This window comes from Epinephelus lanceolatus, chromosome 8 (assembly GCF_041903045.1).
Source record: "Epinephelus lanceolatus isolate andai-2023 chromosome 8, ASM4190304v1, whole genome shotgun sequence".
Classification (NCBI taxonomy): Eukaryota; Metazoa; Chordata; class Actinopteri; order Perciformes; family Serranidae; genus Epinephelus; species Epinephelus lanceolatus.
The window spans coordinates 27,325,545-27,348,969 of NC_135741.1; the positions used below are offsets into that span (position 1 = coordinate 27,325,545).

The following is a 23,425-nucleotide window of genomic DNA, read 5'->3' on the forward strand; positions in this document are numbered from 1 at the left end:
CAGTGTGCTCGCAACTAAACATTACCAGCAATAATCCCTGGTTTCAGCTGCACTCGCATCCTGGGATACAACAATACGTTATTCACCTACGGTCACCTACGGGAACATACATTTTTGAAATTCTTCAGTATAGAGTGACCGGGCTGCAGCTGGCAGCGACAAAACAAGCTGCAATGTAACCAGTAGGGGCATTTGGCACCGTCATTTTACGTCCACGTAATAGTGGAATAAGTGCTTGTTTTTGCTGTTGACAGGCTCAGATTATTATTAATGAAGAATCTCCGCAGAGATAGACCTTTACTAGATAGGATCCTTTTTGTTGGACCAGGAAAAAAAACAAAATAGCTATTACCATTACTAAACAGAACAGATTCCATATGAATAAACAGTAATTTTAGCATGTATACAGCTAGCATATTTTTATATCTAAGTGGGTAAATTAAGGGTTTATGTCAACCAAACCAGAGTAGGCGATTGTTTGAACAGTGGAGAGACGAACCAAGATGGTTTTTGTGAGTTTTATTTTTGTGTCACTCTACTCTGAATGAGGTTACTATGATAAAATTACTGTTTTTTTTAAATAGACTCTGATGGGTTTGGTTATAGCAATTTCAGGGCTTTTCTGGTTAAACAAACATGATGTTCTCTTTAAAAAAGAGGTCTATCTCTGTAGGGATCCTTCCCGTATTGCTGTCACATGCTTGTAATAACAATCTGAGCCTGCCAGTGGCAAAAACAAACACTTTGTGGATGTAAACTGATGGTGGTTACATTGCAGCCTGTTTCACAGCTGCCAGTTGCAACAGTCTTGCTCAGTACTGGACCAGTTTAAAAATATGTGGCCCCCATCATAACCTAGACAAAAACATGGAAAAATAGAGTCCAGGTTGAAAAATACCAAAGTTACCCTTTAAAAAAGTGAAAAACATGTCTTGAATCTCTATTTGATAGTTTAAGAACCTCACCTCCCAAACATAAACTCCTTTGACCCTGAAGGAGGTCATTCGTGCCTGCAGTGACAGATTGTAAGACTGGACTTGCATGATTATTACCCATCAGCATGCATCAGAGGGATTTAAACATATGAGTAAGATGCTCCTTAAGCCTCTGCTAAGTCAGTATGTTCTTCCTGACCATTTCATTATCAAATGCATAATCGTCATCTGCCCAGCACAGAACTGAGGGCCTGAAGGCTCTACCTGATGTCCTGGATGTTGACTTCCTTGCTTCCGCTCAAGACCACTGCCCCACCCAGAGGTTGCTTTATGAACACAGGAGCCCCATAAATGAAATTAAGGTGTCAATTAGTCAATTACAGCATAATAACTCTGAGGGCAGACATTTAGAGACAGAGAGAACCTCAGCTAAGTTCATTTCCTCTAGCCCAGGAGCCTAGCGCTTGGCACACGTCACTCCCCACCCAGACTCGCTGAACGAAGGCCCCAGTGCTCTCCCTAATGTTATTTTCCCCTGGATATCTTTTTTGATCAACAATTTCCTTTCATGGGTTTGTTTTTCAGATGCAGGGTATGCACTTTTTCTCTCCCCAATTTGGCTAGGGAGAATTTTATAATTTAGTAATTAAAATCTTTGTTAGGCTTTAGAAATTGCAGCTAATTGAATTTAATGGGAAGATGAATTTCAATTTTATTTGATTAGCAGGACCCCTGGCATAGGTATTTATGGAAAAAACTCTACAAAAATATGCTGTGTGGGCTAAGATGGCATAATAGAATTACAGATAATCGGATTTCACTGTCATGAATTTCACTCTAATTTCACTCTAATTTTCCATTAGATAGCTGGTTTACAAATATTTGCTCATCTGCGATGGGAAAGGCTATCTGTCTAAAATGATTACGGAGCAAGCCTTCAGAAATATGTCCCTTTTTTCCCCTCCCTTTTAAAAACCAGATTGCGAGGGATCAAAATTAGGAAGATTGCATTATGGATGTCTGCATCCGGGAGAGCAATGGGGGAGATATGATGATTACGGCCGGGGGATGAAAGCAGTGTCAAGAAAAATGTATGACTCAAAAACATAGGCCTATTCTATCTGCAAAATCTCTGCTCTCAGCACACTGCCGCCAAGCAACATGCTATATCATAATTCATGTAATATCATAAACAGTGCATGAATATAAGAAAGGCTTTGCAGTACGTTGACATACAAATATACCTTATACCTCATACAAACTCCATGTTAATTGCTTCCAAGTGTGCACCTATAATGAGATTTTACCATGTGATTTTCATAGTGTATGTATGTAGCTGTATATACAGCTATACAGCAATTATGAAAATCAAATGAGATTCTGAAGAATCATTGTCATGAGTAATGCAAATGATGATCATCAAGAAGTGGTGTATTGCCATCATCATTGTTCTGGCTGTATTTGTGTGTAAGTTTAATATTCAGCTCCTTCTCTGCTTAAAAATAAATATATAATGCAATATAAACAGACGTGAGAGGGAATAATATCCCACATCACAGACAACCTCGAATAACACTAGGGTGAACTCTTGTTGAATCCCACTTTAAAAGCCCCTGCTTCAGAATTAAGCTTTTACACGTTCAATTTCCTGCCAATTTGACAACAACATGACAGTGAATATCAAGAATAAACTTGATCCATTGTCTGCTGAAAAACACAAACTCTTTTAATTTGTTGTGTTTAAAGTTGGATGCAGCAGAAGCGCCTCATGCCGCTCCTCCTGTGTAGTCCCTCCACCTGTACGCTCCACCAGTTAGGACAGATCTCCACCCCATGCCAAGTTGCACCCACTCCATCTCCTCCCATTCGCTCACTCACTCTTTGCCCCGAACTGCCAGAGACAGCAAGAGGGGTTCAAAAACACAATCTGACTCTCGGCAAAGGTCAGATTTCTCACTCGGCATGTCTCTGGGCTTTGGGCACAAAAGCCACTGAATTCACATCTATCACCCGGGCCCTGGCTTTTGTCCTGGGGAATGGAGGACTCGGAGTGGGCCCTTCACCAGACCAGCCCCTCCTGGAGTGCACTGTCAGGGGCAGCCAAACGTCTGGCCCGGCGGCCCTTTGACTGATGTACCCCTGCCATGTCACATGCACGGCGGCGCGCACACACACACTCACATGCATACACACTCCACCTTGCCCTCAACATTCTCCCGCATGCAACATACAATGCCCCCAGACCACATCAAACAAAAATCCCCACCGCTCCTTTTGAAAAGTAATGGTTTCGGCCCCAAAGATGGCAGCTCAAGGGCCAGAGGGCTGTAATGCATGGACGACAAACCCTCCCTCCTGTGGACATGAATAGAATTCACCCTGCAAACCAAAACCTCCCCCAATATCAAGTTTAGAGATACTGTAGTAGTTTTTGTTTTCCTTTTTATTGATTTATGGCACCCATGTGGAACAAAGTGTCACAGGGTTGCAGCCAGACAGATGGCTACATGTCTTATTTTCAACCACAATCATTTAAAACTGCTAGAAATGTCAATTCTAGAGTTTAGAAGAATGTAAAATTCAAATAATCTACATATACTGTCGCTTATCATGGTGCAGTTGGTTTAAAGTTGCTCAAAAGAGCTCACCTCTTCCAAACTTTGTAAGAACAACAGCATCACCGATTTGAGTACATTTTAGTCATTATAATATTGGGGCCTTATATACAACATTTTATGCCTTTTGCGCAATACTACAGTAAATAACAGAGATATATAAGCGTGTTACCACTGTGGTCAGGCAGTATTTAGCCCTAAGTTGTTGCACAGTATGATCCACATGGGTGTCTGACTTTACTAGGTCTCACTAATCTACCAAGCAAAATATGTTTGTTTGTATAATATGTGATTGATGAAGAACAGGACTGACATTTGACAAATGTCCAACACCTTTGTAACAGAAAAGGTCCGGCTGCCAAGTCAGGTCATTTGAAACAATTAGATTTTTTATCATGGCTAACACAAAAACCAAAGTAGTATTTACAGTACAACGTTAGATCAAGGGTGGAACCCTTTGATAGAAACTCTTTTAAGGACATTTCCCTTTATGGGTGTAAGGAGGAGACAAAGCCTTTTTTTTATTTCCATTATTAACTGGGATGAGTCATCGTAATCTCAAAATCAACCAAAACCTGTTTTATGTACATACTTTGAACTTTGCTGACAGCTCTCAGGAACTGAAGCCAGGACTATGTATCATTGCATTACAGTTCACAGCCATAAAGTTGTTCATTTCCTCTTTTCTATAAACCAGTAAATGCTAGTTATACACCACCACCTTTATTCAAAATAAAGCTGCTGTGGTAAACAGGAATACCCAGTGACCTTTCGAAGTTTTTGTTATTTGGTGTCACTTTGTAAATTCCACATTCTTGACACGGAGCCATGTTTACAGTATATGGGCATTATGTACAAATGGTCCAGAGGCACTTTGCATACCACTGCGGATGAAACTGCCAGGCAAATAAGGGGTTTGTCTTATAAAGTATTCATTGTCACCTGGTAACGGCTGTCGTTTATCATTTCACCTGAAATTACAATGAAAACTGATAGCTTATCAGAGGGAGGGAAGGAGAAAGAGCGTGCTCTGAGGGAGAGAGGCAAAGAAAGTATACGACACGACACTGAAATAGAGAGGATCTCTGTTTTGTGAGAGACGTGAAAGAGTTATTTGCTTCGAGCTAAAGTGTCAAAGTATTATCTCTGCCAAATATTTTAAAAACTCTTGATGGCTGCTGGCAAGAGGCATAAAAGTACAAGCATGTTCATCACATGCAGTTTTGTCCTTTTTCTTTTACATTCAATGATTGAATAGTTAGATGACTTGCTTACAGAATTGTCAAAATATCCTTTCACACACTGTGGTTGTACTTCATATGAAACAATAATGAGATAATGGCGTTTAAAAAGCAGTTCTAAGTTTAAATAATTAGTCTAAAAGCCTCAAATACTCGTGCGCAGTAAAAGTATAATATATTTTTATAAACGTATAATCTTTTTCTCCCCAAAACCTTTTTTTTAAGTGTGGTGCTCCCTTCATTTGAATAGAGGCAGTGGAGGCTCCACCCCAAGAGAGTTGAAAGGCTAGAAGACCACAAAGATGGAAAAGGCCAGCCCACTGAGGGAGGGAGAAAAAAACTGCTCCGGTTCCTCTGCCATAATTTCCTATCAGCCTATTCAGACAACATCACCAACAGCTTGGTCTGTGCGTGTGTGTGTGTATGGGGGCAAAACGGAGAGCGAGCGAGAGAGGCAGCGTGCGAGAGGCAGAGAGCGAGCGACACAGAGAGCGGCAGAGAGAGAGAGAGAGCAGGGAAGGGGGAGGCTCCATATTCTTTCACCTACCCCCCGTCAAACCACAGGAAGGAGGGGCCAGACCCTAAGCTGCCAATCAAATCCGCTCGTGGCAGCCGGCATTATCTCAGCAACAAACTATTGACAGATTACATGTCAAGGAGTTTAGTGCATGATTGAAGGAAGCCTTTTTTTTATCTAGTTACTTTTCCGCTTTATTTCCCCCTCAACCAACCAACATTCGAATGACTTTCTAACTGAGTTGAGTAATATTATGAAAGTTACATGTCTGAGAGGATTTAACTTCGACTTCCCTGAATATGGTGAGTACTCTTCTTCTTTTCTACCTTTGCCAGAAATGTTTTATTAGCTGACAGTTTAAGGTGTGCCTTTATCTCTGACTAAATACACAGAGAGGGGAAGTTGTTCATGATTAAACTATGTGCCAGCGCGTACGTATACCCAAGTGTTGCGACACCCTTATTTATAGCTCTTTGACAGTGCCCAAAGGTGACTGCAATATCAAATATGATTGCCCATTTCCCCAGCACACGTCTCAGGACGCCGTGCTACATGCAGTTACACATGTGAAGAAAGTTCACAAAGCCAGTTTCATTTTCTCTTGTCAGAGTGTATTTCTCTTCTAGGACATGAGACCAGCTCAACTCCCTGTCAGGCTTTATCTTTTTCTTCGTCCGTGTGTTCTCCTGCTTGTTTAGTCGCTTCAGTTAATTACATGTTTTTGAACGAGCCAGTATTGGTACTGTAGAAATACAGGTATTGGGTTTTACCCACAGAGGCAGTGGCAATGCCATTAGGGCACATTGAATGGCCTAAGGGTTTGTTGCCAAGGGGACAAAGCAAACAAACTGTTGTGTTGCTCATGTTGTCACACATGTAAAGGGAACAGGAGCAGGGCTAACACCTTTCCAGGTACTTCTAATTAGTGCATATACAGGATGCTGGTGTGTGTTACTTTTAAATGTAAACAGTCTGATAAATCAAATGAATTACATGTTAGGTAAAATTATAACAAACACCATATTTATTTAAAATATTTTACACAGTTGTTCTCATTGATTAGTATTTTTGTACTAAAGCACCTGTAGGGCAGATAATTAAAAATTTCATCTGACCTGTTACTGTCAGGTTAACAGCAGTCATTCTGCGCGTACTTTTGGGAGGATAAACTTGTCCTGTGTGTAACTGGATTACACCTTATACACGCAGGCGTCACTCTGCTCGCCACCTTACTTCTAAGAAAGTGTGTGTGTTTTAAAATAAGTAATATTTTATCATCCCCTTTTAGTTCTGTCTGTGTTGCGTGTACACTATGTATGCGTGTGTTCTCTGTTTGCATGTACTGAGTGGTGGCTTCCCTTTATACGTGTGTGTGTGTGTGTGTGTGTGTGTGTGTGTGTGTGTATTAATAGCCCCTCAGTAATTCATTATTTGCACAACACATATATAGAACTACTCAATAACGAAACTCTAACTTCGTAGAGACATTATAGTTTCCCTTTGACTTTTATAAATCTTATCTACCCTTCTTTGAAACGCTTTATTTTAAACTCCTACAGTATATGTATATTTAGTAAAGGTTGTGGGGATATTTTTAAGTAGGCTGTTACTTTCAACATGATATCAGTGTTTTAAATTACAGAAAGAATGCTCCTAAAAATATTTATATACAGAATAATTTCATTTTTATTTTTTTTCATATTTTTAAAGGCAAGAAAAAATCTGTAATTCAAACTTCATTCAAGCAGGTTTTGCTCCAGGCTGTTATTTTTAATACGTTTATTTGCCAGTTATGTACTCTCTCTGTACCTTATTGAAATCACCTTAACAAGTATTTCTTTTTCTTGCTGTCTAATCTTGCCGTTCAGCACTCTTTACACCACATAGGCTTTCCTGCTCTTTAACTTTTATGTGGCAGTATTATTGAAAAATAAAACACAATCTAAAGATAATGTTTCTTATTAAGTAAAACTCTGAGACACTGTACAGTAGACCGCTGTGACCACAGGCTTTCACAAACACATTCGAGAGACAGACGTGAAGGCTCGTGTATTATGTCAGGTTATTTAAAGTGTCCTGTATTATGGTTTAAAATAACAACAAACACGTACAACTGTTATCGTGACACACCCTAATTTCAAACTTTTCGTCAGCTTGGAAAATGTTTTTCTACCCTCTTATGAGTCATAATGTTGATTGCCTTCTCCCTCACTGAGTTGTCTCATTAACCCTTTGTGGCCCTCTCCATCTTTTACGGCCTTCCACAAAAACCAGGATGAAATGAGGGAGAAAAACAAGCCCAGTTCTGAAGGCCCTCAATAACCTTTTATCACAATTTAGCAATAACCTGAATCAATTTGATGTCTTAAGCAATAAAATATGCTGTTGCACTCCTATTTCTGCTGCTCCTTGGATGACAGTAAATTTACATTTTTTAATTAAACTAGCCGGAATTTTTATTAGGGGGCTGGGCTATGCTAATGGGAATGTTGTGTACAGCAGATTAACAGAGTTTTGAAATAAATTTAACAGGGAGACATTTGGAGGAAAAAAATCCGAGTCATTGTCTTTAACCTCTTTCATGCCGATTTCTCCTGGGGGATTCTTGTATTCTAAGGAGCCTTGTCAGGGAAGAGTGCTCCTCAGCAACGAGGTGATTAGTATCGCCTTGTCAACCGAGGAAAAACACTCACATTCTCAAGATTTATTTTTCAAATGCCGTGTTCAAATGATACCAAAATATAGGATTTTTGTTATCACTTACATATGCAATTGAATATACTGACACAATTTACATGACTCTCTTTGAGTTGGTTAGTTGTTGTTTGTAAATTAAGTGTTTAAAGAAAAATGCCTGTATGTTATTTTGCTGTGTTTTAAATTTCAAAAGCAGAAACATTTTACTGCAACATTTGAATTCATATTTAAAAACAGCAGTGGCTTCTTTCTTTTAATTTTCCTGTCTAAATTAATTTCTATCTCTAAATTTAGTTTTCTGATTTTTACACCTACATCTGGCAAGAACTATTAAATAAGTGTCAAATACAGTAGTTAATGGCAGCGTATATGTTTGTGTAGTTTTATGGTCCGCTCTCAGTATTTGATTGATGTTACGCGAGGCTGTGTGTGTTATGCCTGGTTTTAGCAGAGTGGCAGGGGGAGAGAAGGGGGAACATAGACAGCAGACAAGGGGAGGGAGGTGTATGTGTGTGTGTGTGTGTGTGTGTGTTTATGTGTGTATGTGCTGGGGGGGTAGACAGAAAGAGAGGGACAGCTGAGTCCTGATTGAGCATGTGCCCAGTCATCAGACACAAGCCACCCAACACCATAATTACCTTAACCCCCGTCTTTTAATACCCAAATCACACCAACTGGCCTTTTTTTTAACCGGCAGAAAGAGGAAACATTAGAGATCAAACGATCAAATAAACTCCAGATGCACGTGGGCTGCCATGCATTTTGCCGCAGTAGCCAAAGTGTTCAGGGCTACTTGATATGGGCCAGGAGCAAGGCAAGTGGCATCACCACCCCCTTTCTTCAATCCTGTGCACTCATGCAGTGGCCAGCACCTAATTAAAACCTCAAAGCTTCCCGTCACCAATCTGGAGTAATGGCCTAATTAATACTCGGTGAAGAAATATTCCAGAATGATAAACAGGTTGCACCTTGGGTCTTCATTGCCTTTATTATCTAAAATGTAACGGGCCAAGTTTTTATTATCACAGATAATGCATGTTTGTTGAACTGCATACTAAAAATAAGGGAAATTGAAACAGTGAAGTATCCTTTTTAATTATACTATCTTAAAAACGACGGCAATGAATTATATATTATGTCGTTAATTAGAAAAAAAAGTTTTATCATACGTTCTTTTTTTTTGTGGGAAAAAAAATGCCCTTTTTTCTCCATATTTCTGTCTCATTTGTCTCGGCGTAACCAGGCGAAAAGAAATCCTGCTTTTAATCTCACAGCTGAATATGCCGTGTCATGTATTCCTGTGCGCAGAGTCAAGAGAGAAGCTTCCGGTAACTTTTTTTTTTCCCCTCCTCGACTCGATTTCCTAATCTTTCATATGAAATTATAATTTCATGCAAAGTAAGGGAGAAGAATAATCTCTGGTCGTTGATATGCTATATAAGAGGGGAAAAGGGGAAAATGAAGAGGTAATTAGCAGAGTGGAAGACTTTGGCGCGTTTGTCTGAAAGCGTGGTCTCCACTGGCCATGAATGAATTTGCATGCTTCGCTTATCGAAGCACAGTTATTAGGCCAGCTGAAAGAGAGATTAAGCCGGCACAAAATGTGGTGACTAATCCTTTTAAATGTGGCAGGGGGTCTTTAAGGTGTGAACCAGTCCGTACATAGGTTAGTGGGTATGGAATGTGACAGACCACAACTTTCATACAACTGAATGTGTGTAACAGGAAGCAGCAGGTGTGGGGTTAACTATTTAATGACAAGGACAGTGATTGACACAGGTAATAAATTGATAGTTTATCTCCTGACCCTCTTATCTCTGGAACAAATACAGCAGGTGGGGTCACGCTGGGTTGATAGAATGACGGAAAACACTTTGTGTGGTCCACATCAGTGCACTGGCTTTTCCTTTTTTTGTATTAATCAATAATTGTTTGAGTGTAGTTAATCATACATGTAAGATAAAATCTTAAAAGATGACAAGAGTAGGTGTTGAAACAAATCTGTCCACTCATTTTATCGCTCTTTTTTTAGTGTTGAGCACATCTTTTAGTTTCAGTTCTCTGTCACCTTTTCTTTGACAAGAATTCGGTGCCTGCTGAGCTGCCTTTGGCTTTATTTTTTGATAGGAGTAAGAGAAAAAAATCTGCACAAACAAACATGGGACCTCTTTTTTTCTGTCACCTTCACTGTGAGTGAGAAAATGTTTGCTCTGCCGAGTTACAGAGCCAATACCCCTGTCCTCGTCCGTAATTGACTGCAAACAGGAACGTAGTGACGTTTAAACACTGCCCTCCTCTCTCTTCTGTGTCACACACACATCTCTCTACACAGTCCCCAACCCGGCACCCCTCAGCTTCAGGTCCCCCTTCTGCTGTGTGTTTTTTCATGTGACATTCTATTCACTTGGGTCAGTAGCAGGCAGCACCAGCAATAATTACTGTCTGTACATGATAAATCTGAAGCCCAGCTGTTCGTTTCTGTCACTGCCAACAGAGACAGAAAGATAGCGAAGAGAAGGGAGAAGGGGGAGAGAGAGGGGAAGAGCCCAGGAGTTTGCTGGATTTCTTTCCTCTTTTTTTTCCTCCTTTTTTTTCAACTTGGTAACTTGATAGGATTACATGGTTCTAGAGCCCACACCTGTTAAGAGGCTGTTAGCAGAACAGTTGGCAGTCCCATAACCACAGCTTAGCCTTTTTCTTCTCTCGCTGTCCATTCTGTATCCCCTTTTGGGGATTTCACCCCGCATGTATGACGAGTTTGTTTCTCCGGGGCTCCTGCCCCAGTCAGGGGTGAGGAGGGGAGAGCGCTTCTTGTGACACGTGAGCGGTGTTTGTTTGATGTTAGAGAGTGTACCCTACTCTTCTGTGTGTGTGTGTGTGTGAGGCCGGGTCGGCTGACATCTCTTTTCCCCTCCCTCTCCTGAAACACGTCTGCCATCAGTTGTGCTTCCCTCTCCGACCTCAGTCACACCGGAGCCACCCCGGAACAACGTATATACTAAGTAACACGACAGCAAACAAAGAAAGAATTCAATTTGGTTTGTTTTCCGCAAGGGTGGGGGACAGGTGTTGGCAGAATCGTAAAATGCCCAAATACAGGTTAAACCAGACAATTTAAATGATGAAGGGCTAGGTTGAGAACGTTTGTGCATATTTTAGGAGTGCCAAAGCCCTGCTGTCAATTAGAAATACTTTTGGAAGGAGTGGAGAAATGAGTAATGCATAAAATTTGTTGCTTGTTTTCTCTTGTTCGGGTATTATTAAAGTGGGAAACAGCCTTGAATATAGTCTGAACTCAGGGAAATATTGTATAGCAGACAGTTTGTGGGGGAATCGGTGACAGTCATAAGACTCAGAAAATTGCTTTACAGGAGGTTGTTTTGTGCCTTGGTGCAACGTGTCTCACTGCCTTATTTGGCATTCAGCAGCAACCCAGCTCTTCGGCTTCGTCACTTTCTATGGGCCCTCAGCACCTGTTCCCCCTATTGTGCCGGAATTTTCTATATTTGGCAAGAAGTTGGTCTCTCTCAAATGGTGTGTAGGTCAACGTTTCTAATAGATAGAAATGAACTCTGCATTCTCCACTGTTATTTTTCTCTGTCTTCAGCTGTTGCTCAGTTGTTCAAAAGACAATATTAGAAAACATGATTCAACTTGGGAGGACTACGAAACATTTCTCACCAGGGCATCTAAATGTCATGTTGTCCCTCGCATGTTATTGACACGTTGCGTTGCCAGGAGTGCAAATTATCTTCCTTCTGAAGCACAGGAGAAATTTAAAAAAAAAAAAAAAAAAAGGAGCAAAGTTAATAGATATCTCAGGCTAACTTTTAATTGTTCTGATATGTAATCGCTAAATGACAATAAAAAAGGAGCAGGGCCACTTTAAAAGCTTTATCTCTCCTGCTCTGTGCCCAAAGTGTCATGTCCATAACAGCACCACCTGATCTACAGAGTAAAATAACCGCTAAGGCTTATTGTTTGGACAATATTGAAGCCCCCCCCACACCCCACACCCCCCTGCTCCCCCCGCTGCTTCTCTCCCCTCTCCCTTGATTCATTTCACCCACTGTCCTCGGCTGCTGGAAAATGGCGTTAATTTTTTTATTACCTGTTTGACTCTCCAGCCTTATTACTGTAGCCCCTTAATGTTCTCTGTAACCGTGGAAACCAGATGAATAAATGTCCGCCAAAGAAAATGAGATGATTAAACAGGTCACCCTTGCAAAACAAATTCGCTTGGTCGAGCGCAATTTGTGTACCAAGCGGCTGTCTTAACAGTTTGCTAACAAGGGGATTGTTTGCCAGACTAACTGACAGAGAAGGGAGGGGGAAAATGAAGATATCTGGGGAAAAGGATATGATTGAAGAGATAATATTTTACATCACCATGCTATTTGTCTCATCTCTTTATTCTTCATGATAATGTGGTGTTTGTACAAGATTGAAAGTTCTACCTTTCTTTATTTTGTGTCCTTTAAAATAATGGGCAGAGGCTGTAGAAATGTTCTTTTCCAGCGCACTGTACATTTGACCAGCATTTACAAGTAACGCTCAAGTTTAAAGCAGCCATCCATATTATTGTCAGAGGCATTTGGTCTGTGATCATCAGCAAGTGCAGTAGCAAATAGAATTTTCCTCATTTATGTGGCAACCAATCATTACTGCTAATTGTCCTTGAGGCCATCTGTATACTGTAGGATGGCTCGTCCTCTATTGGTGTTGGAACGGTGCTGGTCATGGATTTACAAGTCCAATAATAATACTTAACTCCTCCAACCTCCATAGTCAGCGCAAAACAGTTCATATTCACAACTGCAGTAATAAATGTGAAGGTTTTTTTTCCCTTCTTCCTCAAATTAAACAGTAGCCTGAACAGCATCCTGGTTTCAAAGTGACACTAAGCTGCTTTCCCATGATGCCCCCGCCCTTCCCTTCCTTGTTTAAGTGTAATGTTCTCATACAGTATGACTTGTTTTAAGCAAAGCTCTCTGACAACCATATGAAGCGTCTGGTGTTTTCATCTGGGAAAATAAGAGACTACATTCAGGCAGATATAGCCATGTAACGATAGGGCAAACACGCAGACTTGGATTAAAATCAGGCCTGTGTTGCCATTCTGACCACAAATCATAAATGTCGGGGACACGGCGGTGGTGTTGTTTATGGAAGGATGCCACGCTGCGCCACTCAAGGGTGTTGCCTGTTTGCATTGATGCACCACCACCACTTACCGCCTCTTGCTTTAAAACAACTTCCGCATCCCACTCAGCCCAGCCATTTTGTCCCGTTACCAAAGCAGATCCCAAATGCTCACCACAACTTTAGCCTCAACTTTAAAAGAAGGAAGGGGGGGTTGTTGCTCAAAGCAGGGCCTTGGCTTCTATAAGTCGTTTGTGGGACAGAAGATGGCGAGCCAGAGTTTTTCCACTGGTAGAGGGGGTATATCATCCCAATACAGGGACACTACAGCTCAAAACTGAAAAGCACTTATGCATTATTGATGTTTTAATTTGTGCAAATGCCCAAGTCTTTGTTAAGTGATTATAGTGCTGGGGAGATAACAGGGGAGGTACTTCTCTATGAAACAAGAGCTTGCTTGCTGGCCGCACTGGGAAGCCATTGGACTAAATCTAACAAGTCCACGCTCCTACTCAGCTCCGTGTGAGAGAGAGAGAGCGAGGGAAAGAGGCGGGGGTTGGGGGTGGAGGGATGAAGAGAGTTGACTCAAAAATATCAACGTGTCTTAGATAAGAAAAAATTCAGCCGTTGATCTTTTGTCCTTATTTCAGCTACACCTCTCCCGTTTATGATGTTGGGTTTATAGGTCTTTTACATCCCTTATCAAAAATTATTTGATGTAAATACAATGGAACTGACCTGAAAAGCCCTATGTGTAAATACTCCTCGTGGCACACTAGAAACTGACCTTGGGAGAAGAATGCAAAGTTATTATGCTTGCAAAACAAGCCAATAAAATAATACACCGTTGAAAGGAGGGAGTTTGGGTAAATATAAAAGAGAAGAGAAGAGAAGCAGTTTTCTTTCCTGCAATGATTAACTCAGAACAAAGGTTATCAAGGATGACATTTTTTTTAAACTCTGTAATTTATGTAATTGCCCGCCACAGCTACCTTGCCTGATAAACAACGACGGAGGGAAAGGTTGAAACTTTCCTGTAGAAGACAAACATGCGGGTATATATGCAGAATATGAGCTGGGCTAAAAAGATTTTGTTCCATATCCTAGTTGATCCATTCTCCATCTACCTCTCAGATCATCGTCACCAGTGTGTAGAAACCTGTGTTCCTTCTATTGTGTCGTTTGGTGTCGGTGGTGGTTGTCCAAGCTCGGCCTCATCCCCGCTGCTCCCACACCTGCAGCTGTTCACACAGCCTGCCTCCCTCCAGCACCTAATGCATGTATAACCTGTAAATTATGCTGTATTCATTTAGCTCAGGCTGCATTAATATGGGCTCTATCAATGTCAACCCATGAGATAAGTGTCTTAGTTTTGGCTTTGGTTTCACTGTTAGTCATTCTCTTTTGTTCATTGGCTTTATTCTTGCTTTATTCTTTGGGAAAATCTGCTTGAGTGTGGAACCAGGCTCTGCCTTCTGCTTTGAGGTCCCTGGTGGAGGTAAAACATGAGAGCATGTGTGTGCACATACGCGCGCACACACGCGCACACACAGTAGGCTCTCAGGCTTCCCCAAGCATTTACTGCTTTATTAAGCTGTCTCATGAACCCACTAGCAGAACATGAGAATACAGGAAAAAAAAAGAAAAGCCCATATTACTTAGATGATTTGATGTCATTTGTGGACTACAAAACACTAGGCTTTATTGTGTGCGCAGGGAGAAAGAGCGGGAGCAGAGAAAAAAGAAGTTGGCTTAGAAATTCAGAATTTCAATTAGCGTACGTAATCTGAACCTGCCGGCTTTGATAGAGGCTTTTTTTTTTTGACTAAGAATACAGCAGCACTTGTAAAACATTAATTAAGCAGACTTGTTTTTTTAAAGGATGGAGTAAAGTGTGCTTTATGCAGTCATTTTCACTGAACAAAAGGCGGTTACCTCACATAGAGGACCGCTTCACCCAAACCATTTGGAAAAAAAGGGCAATTTAAATTGAAGGAAAACACAAAAGACAAAAAAGACACAAGCCATTGAGAGTAATGTTCTAAAGGAGATGATATCATACGAGAGCAGAGCCTTTTGCTGAAGAATAGAAATGTATCCCTGCCTCAGTGAAACCTAAGCTTGGCGCAGGAAAACGAGCCCCTATTTTAATGACTTTCTACCTGACAGATGACTTTAGACCGCCTTTTGGATCACATTGCTCTGACTTTGTCTCTTACATCATCAAACCATTGATTATTAATAGTTTATATGAATTGTTAATTGATGGGTAATATGAGTTATGATAGCAATATCCTGCTAAAAGATTACTGTTCAGTCTGTTTTATAAAACAAAAAAAAAAGTCTTGAACGAGTCGCTTTTTTTCCGTGGTGATGGTTTGTGGCAAAGCCGTGGTATGTCTGTTTGTGCTGCATGGGCGCCTGAGCTCTGTTGAAATTTCTACTCTTTTCTGGTTAGCGTGGCTACGTGATACTGCAAGCTGAAATGCATGCTCTAAACTACACTGGTTAGCATTAAAGGGGATTACAGTCCATTCACGCGCTTTGGTTTTATTTCCCATGAATGTACCAAGATAAAAAACAATGCAGGTGATTCCCAATAGATCATTTACCAACTTCAGAGGCAGATAATGGCAAAGGTATAAAAAATACATGTCAAAGGTGATTTTTTTCCACCTATTATAAGACATAAGAGGTTTTATGGGGACACTTCTTGGAATATATAACAGAAAGAGTCCCTGTCTCACATTTGCACATGGTGTTGTATATGCATTTTCCACAGACTATTGTAAATCCTCTTGCAGTGGGTGATGAGTACACATACAGATGATACATTAAAACTGCCATAACTCGCACACCCAGCAAAGCTAAAAATCAATTGGAATGGATAGTTAAGCTGGCCCCTAAAAATCAATGAGCAATTCATGTCCTTGATCACAGAGTGTCATTCCTCTCAATGTTAGAGGCTGATGAGGGCTGAGCATACACACACACACACACACACACACACACACACACTTACACACACATACTCACATTCAGCACAAATATACAGGAAACTTGCAGACACGTTCACTGTGCTGATACAAGACGTTTAGAGTACATTAAACATGTAGGACAAGGACACATACTTTAACACACTTTGATTTTTAAACAATTTGTCTTGATGTCTTTATCAAATGTGTTCAGTTTCACACAGTGCTGTTCATTTACTGTATTTTACAGTTTGTTTGTTTTTTTTTTTACTGTATGGACATACAAGGTTTTAATTAACAGTTGTTGAGACAGTATTATATGTGCTTAGGGTATTTTATCAGGGCCAGCTGGTGAACACAACATTGGAGTCAACCTATTGAAAATAGCAGGGAGTCAAATTTCAAAGCTCATGTTGTTTTTAAACCGTGCAAAATGTTGCAATTCACGACATTGTACACTAAGCCTGGAAAATAGAGATGACCTTATAGCCATGACATGGTGGGGGCACAGACGCAGCCGAACACACCCACCCACACACACACACACACACACACACACACACACACACACACACACGAAAGGAGAAAGGCGATAAGGTTAGCCAAATGAAGAGGATGAAAATTCTGTGTTTCAAAATAGCAATTTTGCCCTTATTAATGCCATTAGTGTAACAGTCATAATGGATCAAATCAACGGATGACCGAAGCAACTCCTCTGTCTCTGCGCTATGACGGGATCATGTCGGGAACAATTTGGGCATTTTGTGTTGATGAGTGAAGTTTCGAGTGCCGTAGTATCCTGCAAACTGCCCATAAATTATGCCCATAGTTCCTTTATCTCTTTCTCTTTTTGCTCCCTTTCCCTTTTTGCTGCTCTTTGTACATATTTTTTAGTCAGTTTTTAAAACCGTTGAACATTAATTTGCTGTTCCCACCCTTCATTTGGGCCAGCCATCAGTAGAAGTGACCCTTTCACTGGGAACTACTGTATTTTTAACCCAGATTTAGATAATGGCACTGTGACAGTAATTTTTTGCTCCTGGGCTACTCGCTGCTTTGAGGCCGTTCATGTCACTCACACTTTGTATCCCCCCGTTACCAATTATAGCCACACTGACCAATTCAGAGCAACGCTACAACAGAAATTATGTCTACGCAACACCATATCTGTAACTTTGAATCCTAATTCCTGCTCTATGAGGCTTTTCCATGAACTGTGTTCTCCTTCTTTGTCCACACAGCCTGTGGTATATTAGTTATGAGTTAACAGCAGTTGCTTGGCCTTAACAGGTGGTCATCTTTTATGGTCTATTACTCTGGTAACATTTGAAAGGGTCATTCAGCCCACTAGCTAAATAGCTCAGATTTGGGGAGAGGAGAGGGCCTTCGAAACAGTTGTTGCTTGTCAGGAGGAGCAGAGAGTCAGGAGGACCGGTGAAACACTTGCTCGTCCCCACGTCGAGGTGAGAATTTTTCCAGCAGCTGTCACTTGGCCTCTTTAACTCGTGTTTTTTTTTTTTGGACGAGTGCTTTTTTTTTTTTTCCTTCATTTCCAATAAAGCAGAAATGAATGTTTGTGGCAACTGGAGGGGGAGGGCACACTCCAGTGCTGTGCCCTGTCACTCACAATCTCGCCCGTGTGTGTCCTCCTCTAGAATGGTTACATGTCTCATCAGCCGCCAATCATGAGACGCACGTGAGACGAGCCTAACGGCGGAGTCTTCTTTCTTGTGATTCAGCTGCTTAAGAGGCTCTGGTGGTTTTCTTCTAATGTCTGATGTCGCAAAACTCTTTCTGTCGCTGCCATGTATAGTAGCAAAATGGTGTGTTTCATTTGCCTCTGTTCTGCCTCTCCACGACTGCACTACCCTTCTCTCTCTCATTCCCTTTTCCTTTCCCTGTCTCCCTCACTCCCCCTTTCTCCCCCCCTCAATCCATCTGCATCATGTCGATCTGTCAGACTGCCAGTGTCTGTTCCAATTAGATTCCACTTAATACACGTAACCTCGATTAACACGCAATCAAGCCCAGATAAATCACGTCCTTTAAGTCCCCCCCTCTGCCTCTCCTGTGTTGCTTTGCATCACTCAGTTTTTCCCAACAAGCTTTCTTCGCCACAGTCGTTGGTCACAATGTATGAAATCACACGCTGAGTGCACGAGCAGGTAAACTTAGACAAATGTCCTCAGTGGTGACATTTTGCTGCAGAGACAGATGCTTTTCACCTCTAACCAGCCTCTAGTAATGTGAAGTTCCTCTTGTGTTTCCAGCCGACTCTTGTTGGTGCCCTTCTCACCCCTGAAGATGAAGGTGTCTTAATTACATCTTTGGTTAAAAAGCTACAAAAGACACCCTGGGCTTTCTCTACATTGCGGGAGGCTGTGTAGTCTATTGTCTCGGTGACCTTTTTAGCTAGCGGACAATTGGTTTGACTAGATTACAAATTAAGACACAGCACCAGGCACTTAGAAAGCAAGTCTGTTAGAGAGCAGTTCTATTACTACCAGCCTGTGAAAGCCACTGGGCCATACATTTTAAGCATCACATAAATGGCCACAAAGTCAGGCATCACGTGCACATTGTGCCGTATCTATAAAATATAAAGTTACATTTGCTTTAATGATATCTGCAATGCCATAGTGCCTCTTTGCCAGTGGCAGAAAGGGAAAAAACACACAAAGCCACTACAGAGCCTAGGATTCAGGGCCGATTATAATTCTTTTAACAAAGTTAATAATTTACACTGTTTATGCTAATAGGAGAAAAGAGTACTGTTGAATTACCAAACAGCGAAAACCACTAAAAATACAAACCAAATGAAAACAACCTGGGGCACTGAAAAAGCACACACAGCACTCTTGGGGTCTTCTTTTATTAATCGCAGCTAAAAGTGCTAACATTGACATGTTGAACAGATTAGCCTCTTTAATAACGGGGCGGGTCAACATGGCTACCGCTGCTGATCCATGAGGATATCCTGTCGGGAGGCACATAGCCCGTGTGTTTCATATTCTGACCCCTGCCTCTATTGGACTCGCCCCTGCACTACAGATGCACTGAATCTGGTCTGTGCATGCACTAGTTGAAGAACATAATAATCTTCTTCAATGACTTATTGTAGTTTTTCCCTTTTATATCAAATTTTGATAGGTCTGTCAGTTGTCATTTGCAAACCTGCATGGCTACCGTTTTTGTGGCCGTGCCGTGTTCAAAAGTGGAAGCTGTGGCAGTTAGAGATCTGGCTTTGTTTCACACAGCGACAGCTTGTGTCATACACGCTCAGGCTGCCGCTGTACAGCATTAATGGTTTTAAATATCTCAATGCTAGTTGGAGCTGACAAGGCCTGCCGGTGTGCAGTGTGTAAATAGGGCTTGGATTTAAAATAAATTAAGCTATGAGAAAGGCTCACGTTGATCCATTTCTTATCTCCTGTGCTGCCTTGTCAGCCCCAAGCCCTTTCAAACAGTGTGGACAAGTTAAAGGAAAGGCAGTACTCATTCACAGTTTATTACATGTAAGAATGTCCTGTTATTAGTACCTACTAACGAAGAATGTGTATGTATAACTGCAGCAGATACTATACTTGCTCAACTTCCTTGAAACTGTTGATCTCTGCAAAACCAATTAAAAAGTTGTGCGTGTTTTATTTAATTAGTATTGGGTGCAAACAAAATGAGTATTGAATAGACACCCGATAGCCCTCTACCCTGTCTTTTTCCATTTATAAACTCTGTCCACAGCCACAGCAATGTTACACTGTCTCTTTAAAAGGGGTGTCAGTTTTGACTATAAGTTGAGCTAATTTTTTTTCCCTCTTTCCCAGAGAAAAAAAATGGGAATAACGCTGATGAGTTTTAACAGCTTCAGCCAGGCGATGGGCAAATATAATAAGTGTTTTCGTAGACGTCACCAATGATTATCTCATCTGGGCATTTTGGGTGAATGTAGTGGATTTAGAGGCTCGTCTCCCATTGTGCTGACATCACCCTTTAACAAACCAAATTAAATCATGGCTAAAATCATTTGAAACTCTCCCAGAGTCTGTCTCAAATGACTAAACAATGAAAGTCTGGGAAAAATTTAAAGGGAACGTTGTGTGCGTTTGGGTGTGCGTGCGTATGTGTGGGTTTGAGTGTGTTTAGTCATGGGGGATGGGAGGGGGTGCGCTGTGGAAATGGGGGCATATTTACCCTCACACTGCATAATGGGATAAGGGAAGCCAATATTTAACACATTCTTAAGAGAATTTAAAAGGCAGCATTGTGACACAGTACTTTGCACTCACAGTTTTTGTTTTTTTATTTAAAATACATAATCATTTAGAAATCAGTTTTTATTTTCTATATTTACTGTAATTTTTCTGTGAGTTGTAATTGTATCTGAACTTATGGAAAAATCTCACGGACCTCAGCACAGAATGTTCTCTGTAAGGAAACTCTTAGAAGGCATATAAAACACAACCGAAGTCAGTCTTGATATAGCTCTACTTTTATAGATAGAAAGTCAGATTAAAGGGCATGAGTGTCCAGTTTCCACAGCCAGGCAATGTTGCATGGAAAATGTGTTTTGATACTGATACCACTATGACACACTACAGGCAGGAAAAGACAAAATGACACCTGCATGTTTCATAAACACATTTTGGTGACGCGACATGCCAGTCCCCTACTGTAACAGTAATCATTAAAGTGGCCTCTTACATGCTTGAAAATAGATATAAGAATTATATTTGTTGTTCAGACTTGAATTCAGCTTTAGAAAGCAAGTAACCAAGTTGCAGTAAATGTGCAATGATATGCTTTTATGTATTTTTGTTAGTGCTTGTTGCATGTTAGCCATAAGATAAGGTCTGCCAGCACGGCTGGAACACACCAGGATTCGTCAGCTGTCCCGTCTCACCACTCGCGTGCTGTAGTCGGCCACCCATGACCTTGTGAAATGAACAAAGGAGTAAGAGAGAGGGAGAATATGAGTGAGTGAGTGAATGAGAGGAGTCAGTGAAGGAGGTGGCAAAGTGTGGAGGTGCATGGAGGTGGTAGTTTGGGGGGGGGGGGGGGGGTGCGCTGCTAAAGGCCTCAACTCAGCCAACATGGCCTGATGTGACAGGATTAGCTAAGCCCCGGTGAGCATGGCTGGTACTGTGAGCCCCTGTGAGTGTGTGTGTGTGTGTGTGTGTGTGTGTGTGTGTGTGTGTGTGTGTGTGTGTGGATGTGTGTGTGCGGCAGGCAGGCAGTGTGCACAGCAGACTGGGAACCCAGAACTGCTGCTTGCCACCAGCCGAGCCAAGACAAGACATGGGAGATCAACAGTGTGTCAGCCCATCGCTGCCATCAAGCCTTAGCCCTCATCATCACCCTCCCCTTCCACCAATGGGAGAGAGCCAGACCATAGAAGATACAGCCAAGGGAGTCAAGATACAGTGGGGGGAGACACAGCGGGGGACTAGTGGGCGGGCAGCTGGGGCTAAAGTGAACGTGAGTTGGAAAATGATCCTATTAAATTGAATTAAAGAGGCAGTCTTCATTTACCCCAAGAATGATGGATTTGGATAATTAACAGTGTTAATGGGGACTGGTTAAAGAGGGCAAGGGAAACCGGTGATTGCAGACACAGAGTAAAGGGGCCAGGTCAGACCTGCATTGTATTTGGCCCGGCGGCCCATAAGGGATGGCCTTTTTTTTTATTTTTTTTTTTTTTTTTTTTTTTTTTTTTGCCTTGCACCGACCAATGGTCACTATCTTGGGTTTATTTTATAAGCGTAACCAGACTGTGACACACCGTTTGGAAAGGCTAAAAATCCCTTACCTTACCTCTTCCCTTTTCAAGGTGTTCTCTTCTTTTCCCCCCACAACTCCACCTTTATAAAAAAAGAGCAGTGGCTGTAAGATGATCTGAACACGGCAGATCAAAGGCTGTTGTGTTGTGTGGTTCTGCACTGGGCCTGCCGAGTAGCACGCACGTGAAATTGGGAAATAAAAGCAATAGGGGGGTGTCACTGATGAGCATGTAGGTTCATCGTCGATATATTTTGTGGTAGTGTGCTGCTGCACCAGTGAGTGCATTATACCAGTTTAATGCCCTCATCTCGGGACCTAATTATGACACTAGTAGTGTGTGTGAAGTGTATGTGCATGCACATGTGGTGGTGTGCTTGTGTGCCTGGGTTTTCACTTTGGTCAGTGCACAAACCCTATCTGCATGTCCTTAATTCTTGATGATGTGTAGGCCTTAGGCAGTGTGTGTGATGGAGAGGATGCCTGTGTGCCAAGCTGAAGTGATCAGACGGCAGGGCATGGGCCCTCACCCCTCTGAAACAATCCCGTTGCTTTGCTCACAGCAGCCGACCGGCGGTAGTGCGTCGCTTGTTTCCACAGTCGAGTCAGGACTAGTGACACCCTGCCACAAAGGAGCCAGATTTATAGGGCACAATGTGTCAGTGGGTAATCTGCAGCTCGTCTATTGCTTCAGAAATAATAGCTAATCCAGGGGAAGAACTAGTTATCTTTATTTGCATGATCTCGGCCACCACCTTACTAATTCTGTTTATCCTATATGCAGCGTATATTATGCGCTGCATTGTTTAAGGTCGAGCAGTTTTCTTTTGACGCAGAGTTGTGGATGTAATCAATTTCGACAGTTGTAGACGCACACTCAACTCTCCATTACCTTGGATGATGCGCACCACAGCTTACCTGAACCCTGATTAGGCAGAGAATGTCTTAAGTAAAGGGATCAAATAATTTTATGCTACTTTTCTCCTTTCAAAAAAATTAACACCACAGTTGCACGCATGTGTGTGTGTGTGTGTGTGTGTGTGTGTGAGCGAGAGAGTGATAGAGTGTGTGAAAAAAAACAATCTCATCAAGCAGGAGGCCGTTTGCTTAGCAAGAGCTGACAGTCTTTGTGTATGTAAATGAAGAATTTAGACTAATGGAGTTGAACCATTTCTAATTTTGTGATGGCAAGAGGATTTTGATTGAAAGTAATTAAGCAAGCTAGCTGTAAAATTAATTAAAGCAAAAGGAGGGGGGGACTTTTATTGGATTGGATAGCGATATAGCTGCTGTCAGGCAGGGGGACAAATGGGGGTGACCTGGATTCTCTGCCCTCCCTCCTCCCACTCGGGACTTTTATGTCACTTTAATCTCCTTAGAGCGGCTGGTGTGCATTTGTTCGAAATAATCAAGGAAATATGGTCAGAAATTGTCAGCTTTCAGATCTAATTTACCTGACAGCCTCGCAAGTGTGTGTGCACGCGCACGTATGCATGTGACAGTGGCAGGTCCTTTTTTTCCCCTTGCC

General features: G+C 41.7%; 1 protein-coding gene across 3 annotated transcripts in view; it reads left to right on the forward strand.

The window, feature by feature from the left end:
- Window positions 1-23,425, forward strand: part of casz1 (castor zinc finger 1) — a 190,944-nt gene that overhangs the window by 105,561 nt on the left and 61,958 nt on the right. The window contains exon 1 of one of the 3 annotated variants that reach the window (XM_033629374.2): window positions 5,171-5,610. The exons of the other annotated variants lie outside the window; for them this stretch is intronic. Coding sequence (XP_033485265.1) covers window positions 5,562-5,610 — 49 coding nt within the window. The 5' untranslated portion in view covers window positions 5,171-5,561. Of the gene's footprint in view, window positions 1-5,170; window positions 5,611-23,425 lie in introns of those variants that run through there. 3 annotated transcript variants of the gene reach the window in all.